The 19926-nt window shown below is 43.9% G+C and overlaps 1 protein-coding gene across 2 annotated transcripts in view; it reads right to left on the bottom strand.

Annotated features, from left to right (window-relative positions):
• Positions 1-270: 270 nt before the first annotated feature.
• cdca2 (cell division cycle associated 2) overlaps positions 271-19926 on the bottom strand; it is a 34375-nt gene continuing 14719 nt past the window's right edge. The window contains exons 12-15 of one of the 2 annotated variants that reach the window (XM_056291072.1): positions 19425-19561; positions 18801-18872; positions 16993-17143; positions 271-1909 (exon numbers count right to left, since the gene is read on the bottom strand). In XM_056291072.1, coding sequence (XP_056147047.1) covers positions 579-1909; positions 16993-17143; positions 18801-18872; positions 19425-19561 — 1691 coding nt within the window. In that variant the 3' untranslated portion in view covers positions 271-578. The remainder of the gene's footprint in view (positions 1910-16992; positions 17144-18800; positions 18873-19424; positions 19562-19926) is intronic. The other variant, XM_056291080.1, reaches the window with a different exon arrangement.

Raw genomic sequence — 19926 nt, 5'->3', positions numbered from 1 at the left:
ATCACCTTCATGCTTGCCAGAAAGTGAGTGCAGAATGACCATCTGTGTACAAGGAGAAGATATTGACTGTGAGATGCTTGATCCAATGGTTTTGGAGAGTGAGGGTGAAGATGCAGTGTGACTACTAAGAAAGTGGCTGGCTATTGATTAGGAGGTGGTCAAGGGAGATGATTGGGCTTCTCAGTCTATTGATTGGCTTGGTTACCGGAGGGCAACGGTACAAATTACTGACCACTTCCAAATAATAACTACACAAAAGCGTTGTAATTTTCGGCCATAAAACACACAATACTTGGATTTATTGTTCTTTGGAAGAAAAAAAACAGACAGGGGAGGTATATATAAATGTGAATAACTTATTAAAAAATCCCTCTTGCATCTTGACCAATAAAGCAAACACAAAACTTTCATCTTTTCAAGATCAATTTACAAGACTTACTGATAAAACTGATTTGCAGAGCAGCTAAGTCAATCAGATGGGTGGACACCCTGCTAAGATAGTTTGGCCCAGCTCAGTTAGCTCGGTGTGTTGTGGTTGTTAGAGGTGTTCGCCAGTCAGTCTTCTTTGGGAGCAGTTGCTAAAGGAGCAGGGTGGCTCTGGGCTGTCGGTGCTGGGTTCGCCTGCAGATCTCCCTGATTCCATCAGGAGAGATGTAGGGGAGCCAGGCTAAGCCTGTGTCACTGCCTTGATCCATGTTGTTCAAGTTCCTTAAACTACGGCGGACTGAGCGCTGCTTTCTAGTGGCTACAGGCTTAAATATATCATCAATGTTAAATTCAGCCTGCCAGGGAGCGAGGGCTTGGTCAGCTGTCTCTTTTGCCTGGCCATCAGAACTGGGTTGATGGCTGTTTCCCAGCTGGCTTGCTGGATCACTTAGTTCCTCCTTCTGGGCTTTGTGGCCCATTAGGTACTCCTCTGCCTGGCTTTCCTGTGCCTCTCCCTCCTTTGAGATGGAGGTGTTTTCAGAACACCTCCTCCCTCTAGACCTATCCCTGGCTGCCCGATCGGACTTTGCTTTACTCTGCGCAGGTTTAATATGCTTTGACAAATTCTCTTTTGTCAAACTCCCAATGTTGGCCTGGCCATCAGAACTGGGCCGATGGCTGTTTTCCAGTTGGCTTGCTGGATCACTTGGTTCCTCCTTCTGGGCTTTGTGGCCCATTAGGTACTCTTCTGCCTGGCTTTCCTGCACCTCTGTCTCCTTTGAGATGGAGATGTTTGCAGAACTCCTCCTGCCTCTGGACCTACCCCTGGCTGCCCTATCAGACTTTGCTTTACTCTGTGCAGATTTAACATGCTTTGACAAATTCTCTTTTGTCACACTCCCAATGTTGGTTATTTCTTCTTCTATAGGTGGACAGGCTGTGGTGGGTAAACCTAGGTGTGTACACACTTCTGCATTTTTATTTGTGTCTGTAAAAGATGTATTTACAAGGGGCCGGGGCTCTCCACCATTCTCCAGTACAATGACAGTGGGCAGGTCTGCCTGCAAGTTTTCTGTTATTTGGTCCTCACTATGCTCAGCTTTCTTTACTCCAGTTTCCTGCTGCTCCTGTAACTCCTCACTGAGCCAGTCTTTAGCATAGACATTGACCTTGCTGCCCTTTTGCACTCTCCCTCTGACCAGTGCGCTGTTCTGACTCTCTGTTGTGAAGCTGGCGCTCTGCCTGGGTCTTGAACACCTGCTAGACTTATCTATTGCTCTCTGTTTGCCGGGGGCAGTAGATGTCACAGGGGCATCTGAGGGAGTTTCTCTGGGGACTGTGGGTATCGTGTGTTCTGTCTTCTGATTGATGATATTGGCTGGTGAGCGGAGCAGCGCTGCAGCCCCCAGGAGCCCAGTGATGTGGTCACTCATGAGAACTTCTCCTGAAGAGGGAAGAGATAGACATAGCACCTGGTATTCATCTGTTGATGGAAGGGATGGAAAAAAAACAATTTCAAGTTTGCAGTGCATGGTACAACTGAAAACCTTGTATCTCAAAACACCGGCCTTTCAAGAGTTAAGAAATCCTGATATAATTTGATCGATAATGATGGATTGTTTAAGGTCTAGTTTACAGTTTCTGGGGTTATCAAGGGCTGAGATAATCAAAGAACATTTAAAATCTGAATTTAAACAAAACTGGCAATATGTTTTTCATTATGGATTTATAAAGGTCACCCTTTTTTGGGAAAAAGTAATTATTAACCAATAAATCAATTAATTCATTTAATAAAAACAAATTTTAAAAAATCTGATGGAATCATAACACCGAGGCTGGAGAGCTAAATTCAGGTTAAAACCTCAAATACAGTGCAATTTGATGTTTTAGGGAAGTTGTTGTTGTTTTACATAATAATCATCAAGAATAAGTCAGGGCGCCTTTCTACACTATACTCCACATGTTCTGATTGACAAACAAGTGTTCTTCAAAATGTCATCACATGCAAACCGAGCAGGATTGTGTTTTGGGAGCTTGTTTGCATGTGTGTTTGTGTCTTCAATCCTTATAACTTAAGCCTAGTGCCATTTACACTTTCCTATGGTTTTAAATGCTTTTTGTCAAGATTACAAGAACATAATTTTAAGTTCCATCAGCTGCACATTATCAGTAATAACAATGATTGAAGTGAAAATGACTTAAGATCCTCATTCTTAATCAAACAATAGCCGATTAAGCAATTTCTGATGTTGAGAGTTGTTAAAACACTTTTCCTCTCATATTCCAGTTCACATGTAATGGAGCATGGTTCAAATAACAATGACTAACATTGAACACCCTTAATTTATCCCTATGTGATTCCCCTTCTTTTTAAAACCATGCAAGGATTTCTGTTGCAGCCATACCAACTTCAGTCAAGTGAATACGCATGAATACAGCTTGAGGCCTTTAGACTTTAGGTGTGCATATAAATATAGATGGAAAAATGCACTGTACACCTTTTTGTATGCCATTTTAGTTCAAGACTGTTCAGAGTATGATTCAATTAGAGTGAAAAACAATATGAAAAATGGACTCAGAAGAAAAACAAATCCTCAAGATTTTGGGAGAACTGTGAATGTTAAGCTAGGCTATAAGAAGAGATGAGAATAAACAAGATTTAAACTGTGGTATTCTTTCTAGTCTCCACAATTAAGTGATTTACTGTAAGTTTGTTTCTTAAATACAGTATATTTACACAAGTAGTACCACAAAAAAACCAATGTCTGTAATTCAAAAAAGTACCGAATTCTACCATTAGGAAGAATTTACTGAAGAGAAATTCTGCTACCAACAGAAAGAAAGAAAGCCACTTTATTTTGTCATTGTATTCTTACAATGAATTTGTTCTCTGCATTTAACCCATCCTATTGTATAGGAGCAGTGGGCAGCTGCAGCGCCTGGGGACCAACTCCAGTTCTTCTTTCCATTGTCTTAATCAGGAGCACAGACAGGAGTATTAAGTTAACATGCACATCTTGGCGTCCGGGTAGCGTAGCGGTCTATTCTGTTGCCTACCAAGTCAAGTCAAGTCAAGTCAGTTTTATTAGTATAGCCCACTATCACAAACACATGGATCACCGGTTTGAATCCCCATGTTACCTCCGGCTTGGACTGGCGTCCTTACAGACACAATTGGCTGTGTCTGCAGGTGGGAAGCCGGATGTGGGTGTGTCCTGGTCACCGCATTAGCGCCACCTCTGGTCGGTCGGGGTGCCTGTTTGGTGGGGAGGGGGAACTGGGGGGAATAGCATGATCCCCCCATGCACTACGTCCCCCTGGCGAAACTCCTCACTGTTAAGTGAAAAGAAGCGGCTGGTGACTTCACATGTATCGGAGGAAGCATGTGGTAGTCTGCAGCCCTCCCCGGATCGGCTGAGGGGGTGGAGCAATGACCAGAATAGCCCGGAAGAGCGGGGTAATTGGCCGGCTACAATTGGGGAGAAAAGGGGGGGGGTGCATGTCTTTTTGATGGTGGGTGGAAACCAGAGCAGCCGGAGGAGACCCACACAGACACAGGGAGAACATGCAAGCTCCACACAGAAAGGACCTGGGACAGCCTGAGGTTTGAACCCAGGACATTCTTGCTGTGAGGCAACAGTGCCAACCACTGGGCCAATAAATATAAAATCAAAATCAATGAAAAAAATATTATTCATCATTATACTATTTGTAACCTGCACGACAGGGGAATGGGCCTATGCTTGCGCAGGGACAGTTTACAGTCTAATGTCTAAGTTCAGTGGAGATTGGTGTAGGTTTTTTTCTAGACCAGATTCTAGTACTCACCCCAAAGACAACACACACACTCGTGGGTATAGTTTACAATAAAAAAAACCAATTTATTTCAACAGTTCAAAGTAAAGTTATTTCAATATCAATACTAAATTAGATGTGTTATATATATATATATATATTTTACTCTATTATACTTTTTAAAAGTTCTTCCTAATATTCTATTTATTGTCTATATCTATCTATATTCTATTTTATACCCTTCTAATATATTACTTATGCAGCCATATTCTACACTAACAAATTAAAGAAAATAATCCAAAATAAAGTATGAGTGCACTCAAAGAAAATAATAAAGAAAAGAAAAGGGGGAAGGATTCAGTCTTCCAATCTGTGCAAGGTGCAATGTCCAGATCCTACCACAATCACAGGGGCAAGTTAATGTAGAGGCGATGATGATGAATCCAAATCCAGGGCGATGATGGGGGCAATCCAAAGGGGGTATCCAAGGGTTCCAAACGGTGTAGCAAGGGGGGTTGTTCGGGGTACTAAAAAAACCAGTCAGGATTCCAGCAGCGTACAAAACACAAGAGAAAAGAGTCTTCCTTCTTCCTTCAACGGGAGATCATCTGTCTTTGGATAAAATCAAGATATCCTACGTAAATGGCTATGATTACATGGAACACAGAAAGCTGTTTACTTTTTAGCTTTGGCTAGCGGCTCACCAAGGAAGCTTCGTGGGAGGGATCTTTTTTGTCGTAGTTCAAATGTCCTGTAGCTCAAATATCCGTAGTTCAAATATCAATAATTCAGGTATCCATAGTCAAAGTTGTCCGTATTTCTAAATATCCGTATTTCTCTTCTCTATTGTCGACGGTTGTTTGCATGGTTTAAACTCTGTAGCTCGTGTGCCTCCTAGAGGCTACTCGTGGAACTTACATACGTCACAGGGTACATGTAATCATGTGGGTTACATTCTCCCCCTCTAAACCGCATCAGTCTCTGCATGCGTCTAAACACTGTATGGTCTTGCAGAGGGCACTCTAGAAGAATCAGGGACATTTCTGCCCAAACTTTCGAAAAATGAGGCCATGGCTAGGACTAAAGGTCTTCCTAGTTCACCATAACAGAGTCTCTCAGGGGGATGTCTTTCTCTGATAGATCTTCTGATCGGTTCGCTCTCAGACGGGTTTCCGTCAGACAGGTCAGCCTGGCCTGTCACACCAGTGGGCGGTGCACTCTCGGGTTCAAGTGGGTTGTTTTCAGGTGAACGTCCTTCAATAGGTCCAAATTGAGGTACAACAGTAGTGGATGATGCGGGGTCTCCCTCAGGTAAGTGTCTTCGAACAGGTTGAGAGAATTCATCTGTGACTACTTCTGTCTCACGCCCAATTGGTTTCTTTTCAAGTAACTGATTGTGAACAGACTCAGGGGTATGGGGTACTTCACTAAGGAGTGGACTATCAGATTGGGAGAACTCCGACGGACTTGGATTCAACCCGACTGGGTTCAACAGTTCCGTGGCACGTGCTAGAGGGGTGGCCTGTGTGGTTGTCCTAATGCTTTGGGGAAACCTTGTGGAGATCTGTGGATAGCAATCCTCATCCTCGTCACTGCTGGGCATATCTGGGTCAACAATATTGTCGTGCCTGGTCTGCTGCGAGACTGTTTCCCTGCGTCTCAGCCTCCTTGTTGGTAAGTTTGTGTCAGGTTCTGAGACTTTATCTGTAACAGGTAGAAAGCCGCAGGGCAGAAGAAGGTCTCTGTGAAGGGTACGGTGTGGACCTTCACCCTGTTCTTGCTTGACGACATACACTGGGCCATCTCCCATCCTCTTCACCACAGTATGGACTTCCTTTTCCCATCTGTCCGCAAGTTTATGTTTTCCTCTTAAATTGACATTCTTCACCAGGACTCTATCTCCGGTAACAAGTTCTGCGGCTCTGATCTTTTTATCAAACCTGGCTTTATTCTTCTCTCCCATCTTCTTAGAGCTTTCAGAAGCAAGTGCATAGCTGTCTTGGAGGCGCTGTCAAAGATGTTTAACATACTCTGAATGCGACTTGAATCCAATTTGGTCTGGTGTAAGGCCTAGAACCAGATCAATGGGTAGTCTTGGCTGTCTACCAAACAACAATTCATATGGAGAGTAGCCTGTGGTGTCATTTTTCGTGCAATTGTATGCATGGACTAGCGGTTTGACAAAGTCCCTCCAATGATATTTATCCTTGTCTTCTAGTGTCCCGAGCATGCTGAGAAGGGTCCTGTTAAATCTCTCGACAGGGTTTCCACGTGGATGGTATGGCGTGGTTCTGATCTTTTCGGTTCCAATCAGACAGCACAACTCCTTGATGGTGTGGGATTCAAAATCTCTCCCCTGGTCACTGAGAAGGCGACTTGGAAAACCATACTGTACAATGAAGTTTTCCCACAGTGTTTTGGCAACCGTATTCGCCTTTTGGTCTTTCGTGGGGATGGCAACGGCAAACGTGGTGAAGTGATCCGTGATGACGAGGATGTTTCTAGTGTCCTTACTATCAGGCTCAATACAGAGGTAATCCATACACACCAGTTCAAGGGGATAACTGGTCTGTATATTCTCCATATGAGCAGCATGCTGGGAATTGGCTTTCCGCCTCACGCATCTTTCACAAGTCCTACACTTCTGTTCAACAGACTGAAACATCTTTGGCCAGAAAAATCTGGAACGAACAAGATGAAGGACACGCTGAGCGCCAAGATGACCGACTTCCTCATGAAGGCCTTGCAATGCTCTTTCTCTGTGGCTACTAGGCAGCACCAGCTGATAGATCTGATTCCCACGATCAAGACATTTCCTGAACAGTACTCCATCTATAAGCTCTAGTCTATTCCATTCTCTAAGGAGCAGCTTGACTTCTGACAGTTCAGAGGACATCTCTTGAAAAGTGGGTTTTCGGTTTCCTTGAATGAAACTGATCACACGTCTGATAGATGGATCCTGTCTTTGAGACTGATACCAGTCATTGTGAGTCATTCCAGGGAGGGTGCCTTGTCCAGAGAACACAAAGTCATCAGGGATGGCAGAAGCATCTAAAGCTAAGGATTCAGCAAGAATGGGGAGTTCTGGCTGCAAATAGTCAGCCAAAGTGGTCACAGAGTGGCGTTGACATAAAGCAGACAGCATGTCACCAGAAACAGTTTTGCTTTCTCCATCCAAAACCCTTTGCTTCAGCTCTTCTATCCTCGCTTTCTCCTGCTTGAACTCCTCATCTTCTTCTGACGGACTCTGGGGTCTTCTGGACAACCCATCGGCATCTTGATTGCTGATCCCAGCCCTATACTTTATGGTGAATCTGTAGGTTGACAGAGCGGCTAACCAGCGATGTCCTGCTGCATCAAGCTTTGCTGTGGTCAACACATAAGTTAGGGGGTTATTGTCTGTTAAAACCTGAAATTCTGTTCCATAGAGGTAATCATGGAATTTCTCACAGATGGCCCATTTCAAGGCGAGGTACTCTTGCTTGTGGGCAGGATAGTTTTGTTCACTTCTGGATAGTCCTCTGCTGGCATAAGCTACAACCCTCAGCTTCCCATCGTGTTCCTGATAGAGCGCAGCACCGAGACCATCGCGGCTGGCATCAGTATGCAGGACGTAAGGAAGATTGGGATTGGCGAAGGCAAGAACAGGGGCCGAAGTCAGTTTATCTATGAGAGTTCTAAAAGCAACGTCACACTCTTCAGTCCACTCATTTCCAAAAGGTAAGGTGGGATTGATGGAAGTCTTGACCCTGTCCTTCTTGTAAATCTTCCCTCTTTTCCTTGGAGCAACATAGCCAGCAGTTAGAGCATTCAATGGCTTTGCTATTTTAGAGTACCCTTCCACAAAACGTCGGTAATATCCAGCAAATCCTAGGAAGCATTTGAGCTCTTTTCTGTTGGTGGGTTGAGGCCATTCTCTCAAAGCAGAGACTTTGCTTGGATCTGTGTGGACTCCATTGGCATCTACAACATGGCCAAGGTATTTAACAGAAGTCTGGAAAAAATGGCATTTTTCAGGGGACAACTTTAGGCCATAGTCTTTGAGCCGGTTCAACACTTTCATCAATCTGGCCTCGTGCTCTTCTAGTGTGTCAGAGAAGACAATCAGGTCATCCAGAAATACTAGTACTTCATTGAGATGCAGGTCTCCAACACATTTCTCCATCAGTCTCTGAAAGGTGCTTGGTGCATTTGTCACACCTTGGGGCATACGATTAAACTCATAGAAGCCTAGAGGGCAGACAAAAGCGGTCTTGTGCTTATCTTCCTCTGCAACTTCTACTTGATAGTAGCCTGACTTCAGATCCATGACAGAAAACCATTTGGCTCCACTAAGAGCAGAGAAGGTGTCTTCGATGTTGGGGAGAGCATAGGCATCTTTGATCGTTCTCATGTTCAGCTTCCTGAAATCTATGCAGAGTCTTATTGCACCATTCTTCTTCTTGACAACTACAATGGGGGAAGCAAATGGAGACTCTGACTCGCGAATAATTCCAGCGTCTAGCAGCTCTCTTAGGTGTTGTTTGACAGCTTCTCTGTCAGAGGGATGAATGGGTCTGGGTCGCTCTCTAAAAGGGGCCTCATCCTGGAGTCGGATGCGATGTTTTACTGCAGTCGTATGACCATGAGACAAGTCATCAACAGCAAACACCTCTGGCATGCTGTTCAGCTGGTGTGTGATCCGTTTTTTCCACTCTTCTGGAATGGGGGAATCTTCCAAATCAAAGTTGGTGGTGTTACTCTGAGACTGAGGGATGTCAGGCACAGTCATATTTTGGGATTCAGACGGCATCACATACTGTGCTACCATCATTTCAGCTATCACCTGCCTTGGATGCAGTGTGACACTACGATCAGTCACATTTCTGAGAATGACAGGAATCTTGTTTAAAGATCGAAGTGGAGTTTCTATCAAGGAATTTTCAACGAACACTCCACCAGGTAAGGAAACGGTTTCAGGGGATTCGACCACGAAAAGGGAACGTGGGAAATGTTTCTTCACTCTGACATCTCCAAAGACAGACACTTTTCTTCCTGGTGGAATGGTGACAGGATGGCGTCCATGCAACTTAACATGATTGGCTGAAATCTCTTCCTGATGACTTAGGGCAACATGCTGGAACAGCAAGATACAGTCACTATTGATATTGGGCCTTTGTAAGAATTCTCTTCCATGCTTTTCTATGCCACCTTCATATAATCTGTCAAGGACATTGGTTCCAATCAATAGGGGAATCTGAGTGTTAAAATGGCAATTTGGCACAATGAGAACTAATGAAGAGACCTGTTCAGCTACGCCAGTGATGCTGCTGGGGAAGGAGATGAGGGCTTGGATATAACCCTGGTAAGGAACATGTTGGCCACCTGCACCTTCTATCTGGAAAAGAGTCTGAATGGGCTGGATGGGGAGGAACGATAAGTGGTTCAAGTAGAATGTCTCTGAAATGGTTGTTACTTGGGAACCGGTGTCAAGGATTGATTCACATTCTATTCCTTCAATGGAGACAGATGCAGTGCAGCGTGGCCCTACAAGTTCACAGGGAAGGGATAGGCTATTTTGGTATCTTTGTCTGTATCTATTTTTTCTTGTCTGGGTTCTATTCATAATATCATTAATGGGTTTGGGACTGTTATGCTGGTACTTAGCTCCTGAACGTCCCGAAACAGGAGCTGCTACTAGTTTAAAGGCATGGAGGTGAGGGTATGCGTATTCCTGTGAGCTTCACGTTTTTGTCTCAGCTTGGTGTTCTTTTGATGGACAAGAGCGGGGTTGGGGGCACTCACACAGTGGGCAGCAATGTGACCATCTCCACCACATTTAAAGCAGAACCATGGCTTGGGAAAACGACGCGTGTAAATTCGAGGTGTGGAGGCATTCATGACCATGCAGCTGGTTTCAATCTGAGTTCTGTTTGGCTGTGGTTCTTCCTTGATGGACAGGGTTGCAATTTGTTTCTTTAACTCAGCTACCTCATCGCGGAGTTTCTGTGTGTCTTCATTTTTGTTTTCGGCTGGGGCTTCGATTCCATAAACAGTGTGGGCATGCACTGAAGCTTTTGAGCTCCCTAGATGTTTCTTCATCCTATCTAGTTTAGCTGAACGACGGCCTTCTTCTGTCCTAAGCTGATGAAGCAATTCAGGAAATGAGGGTGGGCTATTTTTTTTCTGTTCAAGCTGAAGACCTAAAATCAACGAGTGGTCCCAGCATCCTCTGCAGAACTGTCTTATTAAGTGTTTTTCTGAATCTACAAGTGAAGCTCCCCCTCTAGAGATGACTTTAGTGAGGAGGGTCTGAAGTCTGAATAAATAATCAGATGGCTTCTCTCCAGAATTCTGGTTTGCACTCAAGAATGCAGCAAAAAGCTCTTCTCCATCTTCTACGACTCCAAAGGCTGATTCGATGTGGTTTACGTACGCAACAGGGTTTGCATTGACACCAAGCGGTTTCACCATGTCAGAAGCTGGACCAACCAAACTCTCTAGAACCTTTCTGATTTTTTGTGAATCGGTGACATAGGTGTCACTTAGAAGCAGCTCAACTTGAGTTCTCCAAGCTTCATAATCTACTTCCCCATTTGGCTTTGGAAGCCTACCTGAGAAGGTTCGAATTTTACTTGGGCTACTGTATGGTTGTGTTGACTCATTCTTAATAACATGTTCTACTACTACGTTCTGGATGCTCGGGGGATTAATGATGTCTTCTTCAAGGCTCATTGAATTACGCATGGATGAGTGTGTGGTTGGAGCACGGTGAATGTCAGATATAGATGGCCGTCTGTTACATTCTTGGGTCATGCTAGGCATGTGCTCAACATCAATGCTAGGCTTAGTGTCTTGCATAGGGCTGTGTTCCGGTAAAGACGTGTTGTCAGTTTTCTGTGATGCTGTAGACCGAATGCGCCTCAGTTCATTTTTTAAGATGGAGGCATAGCCTGACATGGCACTACCACCAATAGCGCTGAGTTCTTCGAGATATTGCTGGGCTAAGTCTTTGCCTATTTCCTCTTGACATATTTGTCTAATTGTTCTGACATTCCATAGAGTAGTTGGATCAACAGGGCTAGGTATAAGGCCAAGGGTATCTGGGGTTATCCTGGTGATTGACTTTTCACACTCAAATTCTATTATTACCCTACCATTAGGTTGGTTGGGCTCATCCACAACTCTGATGCAGGATGAGATCTTCCCATGTTGTTCGAAGAAGCTTATTATCGTTTCGGCAGCGCTCATTTCATTGACACCTTCAACTAATAAACAGTTTTGTCCATGGACTTTATACTGATTGCAAAGATCCATATTGACTGTGTTATTTTCAAAATAAAAATATATATAATCAAGTATTTTATAGAGAGGTGTGGTCAGTGGGGTAGTATATGGCCTGAAACGCTAATTAACCAATCTCCTGGCTGGCTCGCCAACTTTCTGTAACCTGCACGACAGGGGAATGGGCCTATGCTTGCGCAGGGACAGTTTACAGTCTAATGTCTAAGTTCAGTGGAGATTGGTGTAGGTTTTTTTCTAGACCAGATTCTAGTACTCACCCCAAAGACAACACACACACTCGTGGGTATAGTTTACAATAAAAAAACCCAATTTATTTCAACAGTTCAAAGTAAAGTTATTTCAATATCAATACTAAATTAGATGTGTTATATATATATATATTTTACTCTATTATACTTTTTAAAAGTTCTTCCTAATATTCTATTTATTGTCTATATCTATCTATATTCTATTTTATACCCTTCTAATATATTACTTATGCAGCCATATTCTACACTAACAAATTAAAGAAAATAATCCAAAATAAAGTATGAGTGCGCTCAAAGAAAATAATAAAGAAAAGAAAAGGGGGAATGATTCAGTCTTCCAATCTGTGCAAGGTGCAATGTCCAGATCCTACCACAATCACAGGGGCAAGTTAATGTAGAGGCGATGATGATGAATCCAAATCCAGGGCGATGATGGGGGCAATCCAAAGGGGGTATCCAAGGGTTCCAAACGGTGTAGCAAGGGGGGTTGTTCGGGGTACTAAAAAAACCAGTCAGGATTCCAGCAGCGTACAAAACACAAGAGAAAAGAGTCTTCCTTCTTCCTTCAACGGGAGATCATCTGTCTTTGGATAAAATCAAGATATCCTACGTAAATGGCTATGATTACATGGAACACAGAAAGCTGTTTACTTTTTAGCTTTGGCTAGCGGCTCACCAAGGAAGCTTCGTGGGAGGGATCTTTTTTGTCGTAGTTCAAATGTCCTGTAGCTCAAATATCCGTAGTTCAAATATCAATAATTCAGGTATCCATAGTCAAAGTTGTCCGTATTTCTAAATATCCGTATTTCTCTTCTCTATTGTCGACGGTTGTTTGCATGGTTTAAACTCTGTAGCTCGTGTGCCTCCTAGAGGCTACTCGTGGAACTTACATACGTCACAGGGTACATGTAATCATGTGGGTTACATATTCATAATACTCTTTACTCAAAAAGTGTACAAAACACAAAACTTAAGCTAATGGTCTCGGCCAGGCAGATTTATGTAATTGATCTTCTCTTAAATTAGTAGGTGGGTGTACATGATCCTATTTCAATGTGTGGAGTTCAGGGAGGAGTTAAGACAGGCACTTGGTGGTAGTGAAGAGTTGCCGGATGGCTGGGCAAGCACAGCAGAAATAGTGAGGGAGACAGCAACGATGGTGCTTGGTGTGTCATCTGGACAGAGGAAAAGGAGATTTGGTGGTGGAATGAGGAAGTACAGCAAAGTATACAGAAGTAGAGGTTGGCAAAGAAGAAGTGGAATAGTTAAGAGAGATGAAGAAAGTAGACAAGAGTACAAGGTGATGCAGCGTAAAGCGAAGAGAGAGGTGGCAAAGGCATATGGTGAGTTCTATGAGGTTGGACACTAAGACAGAGGGACCGAGCTGGGAAGGATGTGCAGCAAGTTAGGGTGATGAAGAATAGAGATGGAATTGTGCTGAAAAGCAAGTGCGTTGAGAAGGTGGAAGCAGTACTTTGAGGGGCTGATGAATGAAGAAAATTAGAGAGAAAGAAGGTTGGATGATGTGGGGAAGAGAGAGGTGACGAAGGCAAAGGAAAAGGCATATGTGTCATGGGTGTGTGATCTGGGTCATCGGGGCTCGCCTGTTCCCATCCCGATTGGGGTTTCGGTTCACCTGTGCCCCATCTGCCTGAGTGACCCTGATTGCTCCTGACGGCCCCTGCTTCACTCAACTGTTCCCCTTTCTCCGATTGGCTGTTCTACCCCTGCCCTGTCCTGCACACATGCGCCCAATCCACCCCCCCCTTTCTCCGATTGGCTGTTCTGTTCCTGCCCTGCGCACCTGCGCCCAATCTCCGATTGGCTCCCCTACATATATATTCCCCCTGTTGGATGGTCTCACAGAGACACACACGGACGCTCGGTTGCCGGATGCGCTGCGTCCCGAGCCTTCTCTGCTGCATGTAGCGTCTGTACCTGCTGTCTGTAAATTCCTTGTTTAATTAAAGCGTTGTTCTAGCCCAGTCCATCTCTGAATCGTGCATTTGGGTCCTACATTCCTGCTCCCGGCATGACAATATGGTGAGTTGTATGAGAGGTTAGACACTAAGGAAGGAGAAAAGGACTTGTACCGATTGGCTAGACTGAGGGACCGAACTGGGAAGGATGTGCAGCAGGTTAGGGCAATCAAAGATGGAGATGGAAATGTGCTGACAAGTGAGGTGAGTGTGTGGAGAATGTGGAAGGAGTACTTTGAGAGGCTGATGAATGAAGAAAATGAGAAAGGTTGGATGATGTGAGGATAGTGAATCAGGAAGTGTGGTGGATTAGCAAGGAGGAAGTGAGGGCAGCTATGAAGAGTGGAAAGGCAGTTGGTACAGATGACATACATGTGGAGGCACGGAGATGTTTAGGAGAGACGGCGGTGGAGTTTTTAACTAGATTGTTTAACACAATTTTGGAAAGTGAGAGGATACCTGAGGAGTGGAGAAGAATATTGGTACCAATTTTCAAGAATAAGGGCAATGTGCAGAACTGTAACAACTATAGCGGTATAAACTTGATCAGCCACAGGATGAAGATATGGCAAAGAGTAATAGAAGCTAGGTTAAGAGGAGAGGTGACGATTAGCGAGCAGCAGTATGTTTTCATGTCACGAAAGAGCACCACAGATGTGATGTTTGCTCTGAGAATATTGATGAAGTATAGAGAAGGTCAGAAGGAGTTAAATTGTGTCTTTGTGGATTTAGAGAAAGCATATGACAGCGTGCAGAGAGAGGAGGTGTGGTATTGTGGTATTGTATGAGGAAGTCAGGAGTAATAGAGAAGTATGTAGGAGTGGTGCAGGATATGTATGAGGGCAGTGTGACAGTGATGAGGTGTGCGGTTGGAATGACAGATGGGTTCAAGGTGGAGGTGGGATTACATCAAGGATTGGCTCTGAGCCCTTTCTTGTTAGCAATAGTGATGGACAGGTTGACGGGTGAGATCAGGCAGGAGTCTCCGTGGACTATGATATTCGCGGATGACATTGTGATCTGTAGCGAGAGTAGGGTGCAGGTTGAAGAGAGCCTGGAGAAGTGGAGGTATGTACTGGAGAGAACAGGAATTAAAGTGAGTAGGAGTAAGACAGAATACATATGCGTGAACGAGAGGGAGGACAGCGGAATGGTGAGGATGCAAGGAGTAGAGGTGACGAAGGTGTACGAGTTTAAATACTTAGGGTCAACTGTTCAAAGTAATGGGGAGGGCGGAAGAGAGATGAAGAGAGTGCAGGCAGGGTGGAGAAGAGTGTCAGGAGTGATTTGTGACAGACGGGTACCAGCAAGAGTTAAAGGTAAGGTTTACAAGATGGTAGTGAGACCAGCTATGTTATATGGTCTGGAGACAGTGGCACTGATGAAAAGACAGGAGGCTGAGCTGGAGGTGGCAGAACTGAAGATGCTAAGATTTTCATTGGGACTGATAAGGACAGGATTAGGAATGAGTATATTAAAGAGACAGCTCAGGTTGGATGGTTTAGAGACAAAGCAAGAGAGGAAAGATTGAAATGGTTTGGAAATGTGCAGAAGAGGTGCTGGGTATATTGGGAGAAGGATGCTGAATATGGAGCTGCCAGGGAAAAAGAAAAGAAGAAGGCCAAAGAAGAGGTTTATGTGGTGAGGGAGGACATAAAGTTGGCTGGCGTGACAGAGGAAGATGCAGAGGATGGGAAGAGATGGAAACAGATGATCCGCTGTGGTGACCCCTAACGGGAGCAGCCAAAAGTAGTAGTGGTAGTTACAGTAGTAGTAGAAGATCAATGGCAGCACTCACACAATAGATAGACAAGATGATAGACAAGATGATAAAAATTTCAATTCACTCCAGCCCATGTCTGACTCTTGGGTGTGTTGGCTTGTGGTGTGAATCTCTGTTTATTACTTTCCCCATTTGGTTTATAACCATGGCCTGTTATTACACCGTGAATAAGATTCTCCCTTGAGGCCCCAACAACCTTTATAAGCATTCAAGTTAACCAAGTCCAATAGAGAAGTGTGAGTTACAAGAATGGCTAAAGAGAATCCTGTTATCAGAACGAGAAAGCCTCTCAAATATCAGTATACCTCTCCAACAGCATCAGACAAAGCAAGGACTAAAGCAAAACCTAGGCTTTGATATGTCTGTTAGACGTCTGTTTAGTTTCCCCAATGTACAATTGGATTGCTGTGACTTGTACATTGGGGAAAGGAAATAGATACTGGCCAAGAGGATGGCACAATACAGAAGAGCTAATGCGTCAGGCCATGACTGCAATCTACACCCATCTACAGGCTAGCGGCCATTCTTTCAAGGATGAGAGTGTGCACATGCTTGATGGGGAGGAACGCTAGTTTGAACGGGGAGTCAGAGGCCATCTATGTGAAGAGGGAATGACCATCCCTGAACCGAGGGGGGGGGGGGGGGCTAAGACTACATCTGTTGCCATCTTACAATGCTGTGATTGCAAAAATTCCCAGAGGCTGATGCTAGATCCAACGGGGTGTAGGCACGGAAGTACACGTGATTGGTTGTTGCGTCGACCAAGACAGTGCGAATCCTCGAAGCACACTGACTGCCGAACCGACAGACAGAGCAATAGTTGGGGCGAATTAAGTTAATGTTAGTTAGCTAGTTTAGTTTAGGAACAGTGGGAAACAGTAGAATGACATTAGACGCAGCTCAGGCCTTCAACCCTTGTGCGCGTTCGCTCGTCCAGGCTCCATTTTTGTTTCGACTCAGATCCCTTGTTTGTAAGTGTCAATCTTACAGTGTACCTTTAAGGTTTCTTGAGCTATGAATAACGTTGGAAAAAATGTAACTAATTGGATTGCGGTTAATTGTGCAGTATTTTTTTTCTTAATACTTGAGGCTGATCAATATTTTAATCAAGTCAAAGGCTTTTAAAACAAATCAATTGTGGTCAGTCCAACCATGAGCAGCAATCCTCACTTCTAGATCTGTTTTGGTTCTGTATGACTGCTTGTTATATATCAGTCTGGTATAGAACAGAAGCTTTATTTCTTTTTATAATCAGGAGCTACTCAGGCCTTTTCAATTAAGGCTGATTATGAACATATCCGTGTACATGTGCTCTAAGAAAGATTTAGTAACAAAGTAAAGATGTGTAAAACTTCGTCAAGTTTTTTTAAGCTGTACACAACCTCTATTCGTTTACCAAGAAGCATCAATATACTTTTCAGAAACAGAAGGCTACTTAATTGGTAGCCCTTTTAGAATTCACTAGTGCTAGTTTTACCTGTGGTTCTTCTGGTGAGTGGTTGCCGTGTTTTAGAGGACCGTCTCTCTGCTATGGGGCTGAGGTTGGGGTTCTTGGAGGCATACGCCCTGGGGCCATAGAGTGAACGGTCCACGTCCTTAGCTCCCCATTGTCGCTTTACTCTGGTTGGCTAGAAAGAGCCATCAACTTTGTGTGAGATTTCACAAATACAAAATGGACAGTGTTGTTGCTGAGCAAACTTACCAGTAGTGCAGTATGGCACAGATGTTGACAGTAATTATTTTCAAGCATTTGCATGGGGAACTTTGAGTATGAGGAGGCAGTGAGGGTCAAATAGTGTATTTTCAGGGTTCCCACTCTTTATAGGAAATAATTTCCAGGACTTTGGGGACATTTTCCATGACCTTTACTTGGATATGTATACTTTTAACCGGTCACTGAACATATCCTACAAAGTTCAAGCACTGATGTGCAGTCTGAGAGGATAAAAAGATGCCATCTCAGCCAGTAAAAACAAGATTTCATAATCAAAGGTTGAATCAGTGCATCTGGATGCAATATTTATTGACAGATACGTTTCATTACTCATCTAAGTAACTCTTCAGTTTAAGGGCCCAGACACACCAAACCGACTAGCGGCGAAGGCCGACTGTTGCGTTGCCTGCCATCTGTGCCAAAAAGTAGCACTTGAACACACCACAAGGACTACAACCGATGGCCAACTAGCGTGTACGTTCTGTACTGATTCATTAAGCTGAACAGCCAATCACAGTGATCTCTCTCACCGATGGGCTGCGCTGATTCAACATGCTGAATTGGCCGAAAAGCTGCCGACGGGTCCAACTAGTGCCGACGGTGTGGGACACACCGCAAAAACTAGGGTCACAGACGCTCACCAATGGCCCAGCATTAGCCGATGGTCGGCCTGGTGTGTCAGAGCCCTAAACTGACTGCAGGTATCCCCACTCTTATCAATACAGTTGCATAACAACCAAAACCAATGACCAGTTTCATATGCAAATATGGGTGAGACCATTAATTACAGTTTCAATGGCCATGTGTACTACTCAAGAGGATTTCGGAATGTTTGCAATCACAGCATTGTAAGATGGCAACAGATATACTCCCCCCCGTTCAGGGATGATCGTTCCCTCTTAACATAGATGGCCTCTTTGACTCCTCGTTCAAACCAGTGTTCCTCCCTATCAAGGATGTGCACATCCTTATCCTTGAAAGACTGGCCACTGGCCTGTAGATGGGTGTAGACTGCGGTGTCCTGGCCTGACGCGTTAGCTCTAAGAGGGAACGACCATCCCTGACCCAACTGGGGGGGGGGGGGGGGGACTAAGACTACATCTGTTGCCATCTTACAATGCTGTGATTGCAAACATTCCCAAATCCTGTGAATAGCACACACAGCCATTGAAACTCTAGTTAATGATCACACCTATTTGCATATGAAACTGATCGTTGGTTTCGGTCGCTTTGCAACTGTATTGTTTATAAGGGTGGGGATACCTGCAGCCAGTTTAGACTGAAGCAGTCACTTAGATGAGTGAAATGTATCCGTCAATAAACGTTGTATCCAGATGAACTGATTCAACCTTTATTTTCTTACCAGGATTATCAAGCATGCATAAAAACAAGATTTTATAATCTAACTTGACAATTTTCCATGATCTCAATGATGTTTCCAAATTTTTGATTTCCCTACTTTTAAGTAGAAATGTTAAAATAAGTTGTAGTGAAGCAGTACGCACATTGCCTCCCTTTGCAAAACAGAATAGAAAGTAATCAAGTGGCGAGAGTGGTCCTGGCTGACTCACCTTCATCATCTCAGAGGCAGACATGGCAGCAGAGCGTTTTGACCTCAGCACAGGTTTGCTCTCCTCTGGTTGCTGAGGGAACAGAGAGCTAGCATCAGGATATATTATATTAACTCACAGGGTCCCTGTCTCTTGTCCACACATGTGCACACAAGATTAGAAGGGGGAGCAATAAAGCCCAGAATTATTAAAAGATAATCTCTTTTGATATGTAAATGAAGATGTCATTGTGAGATTCAATTGAAGGTAGTAACTGATAATAACAGACCTCCTGTGGCTACAGGGGTTTCAATGAGAGATTCAGCTTTAGTATCAGCTGAGGAAGAGAATTCAGGATTATTTATTTTTTTGTATAAATGTAGATTTTTGAATGTGGCTTTTAACAGAGGGTAGTGACAACAGGTAGGCACAAGCAGCATGCATCGTTTTATGTGTTGAATTTTAATGGTGTGCAAACTACACCTAACTATGCACATCTAGGATTTCTAGCGGGTGTTTGCGCTGGACAGCTCTTGGGTGTAGGTTTCAGAGTAAGAATGTGAAGTAGGCCATTGATGAAAAACAGTCCCATCAACAATCCAAATGTTTTTAAGAAAGTGGTTTAGAAAGAGAAAATTAGCGCACCTTTCTCTTTCTACTTCTGGAGCGGGCTGGAACTTTAGACTCCGGCTCAGTCTCTGTTTTTGGTAGGGATTCAGGTTCCTCCTGGCCATCAGTTTGGTAGAGTGCACTCGGTAAGGCCTCAAAACATGGGACAGAATCTACAGTATACAAATCAGGATTAGCATGGTGTATGAGCCGGAGCACAGGTAGAAAAATAACCAACATTAAAACAAACCTCTCTTCAACCTTACAGATTTCAAAGGGTATTGTACAAAGGGAGAATGAAACACTGGATTAAAAGGTAAACACAGTGGTTGGTTCTAGTGAAGCCCCTCTGTAAATTTTCAAATAATACTACATCAATTGTGTGTGCTCTTTCTCGCAGTGCTTACATCAGAAGGTACGTTTGTTTATGTTCACACTACATCTATGATGAACATAGGCAAAGCCAAGCATCCTTTGGTAAGGTATGTAATTTTTTATTAACTGCTTGGCAGCCAAAAACACTACACATTTCTGAGAC

The sequence above is a fragment of the Lampris incognitus genome, chromosome 1 (genome assembly GCF_029633865.1).
Source record: "Lampris incognitus isolate fLamInc1 chromosome 1, fLamInc1.hap2, whole genome shotgun sequence".
In the NCBI taxonomy this organism is placed as follows: Eukaryota; Metazoa; Chordata; class Actinopteri; order Lampriformes; family Lampridae; genus Lampris; species Lampris incognitus.
This window is presented reverse-complemented; position numbering and strand designations above follow the sequence as displayed.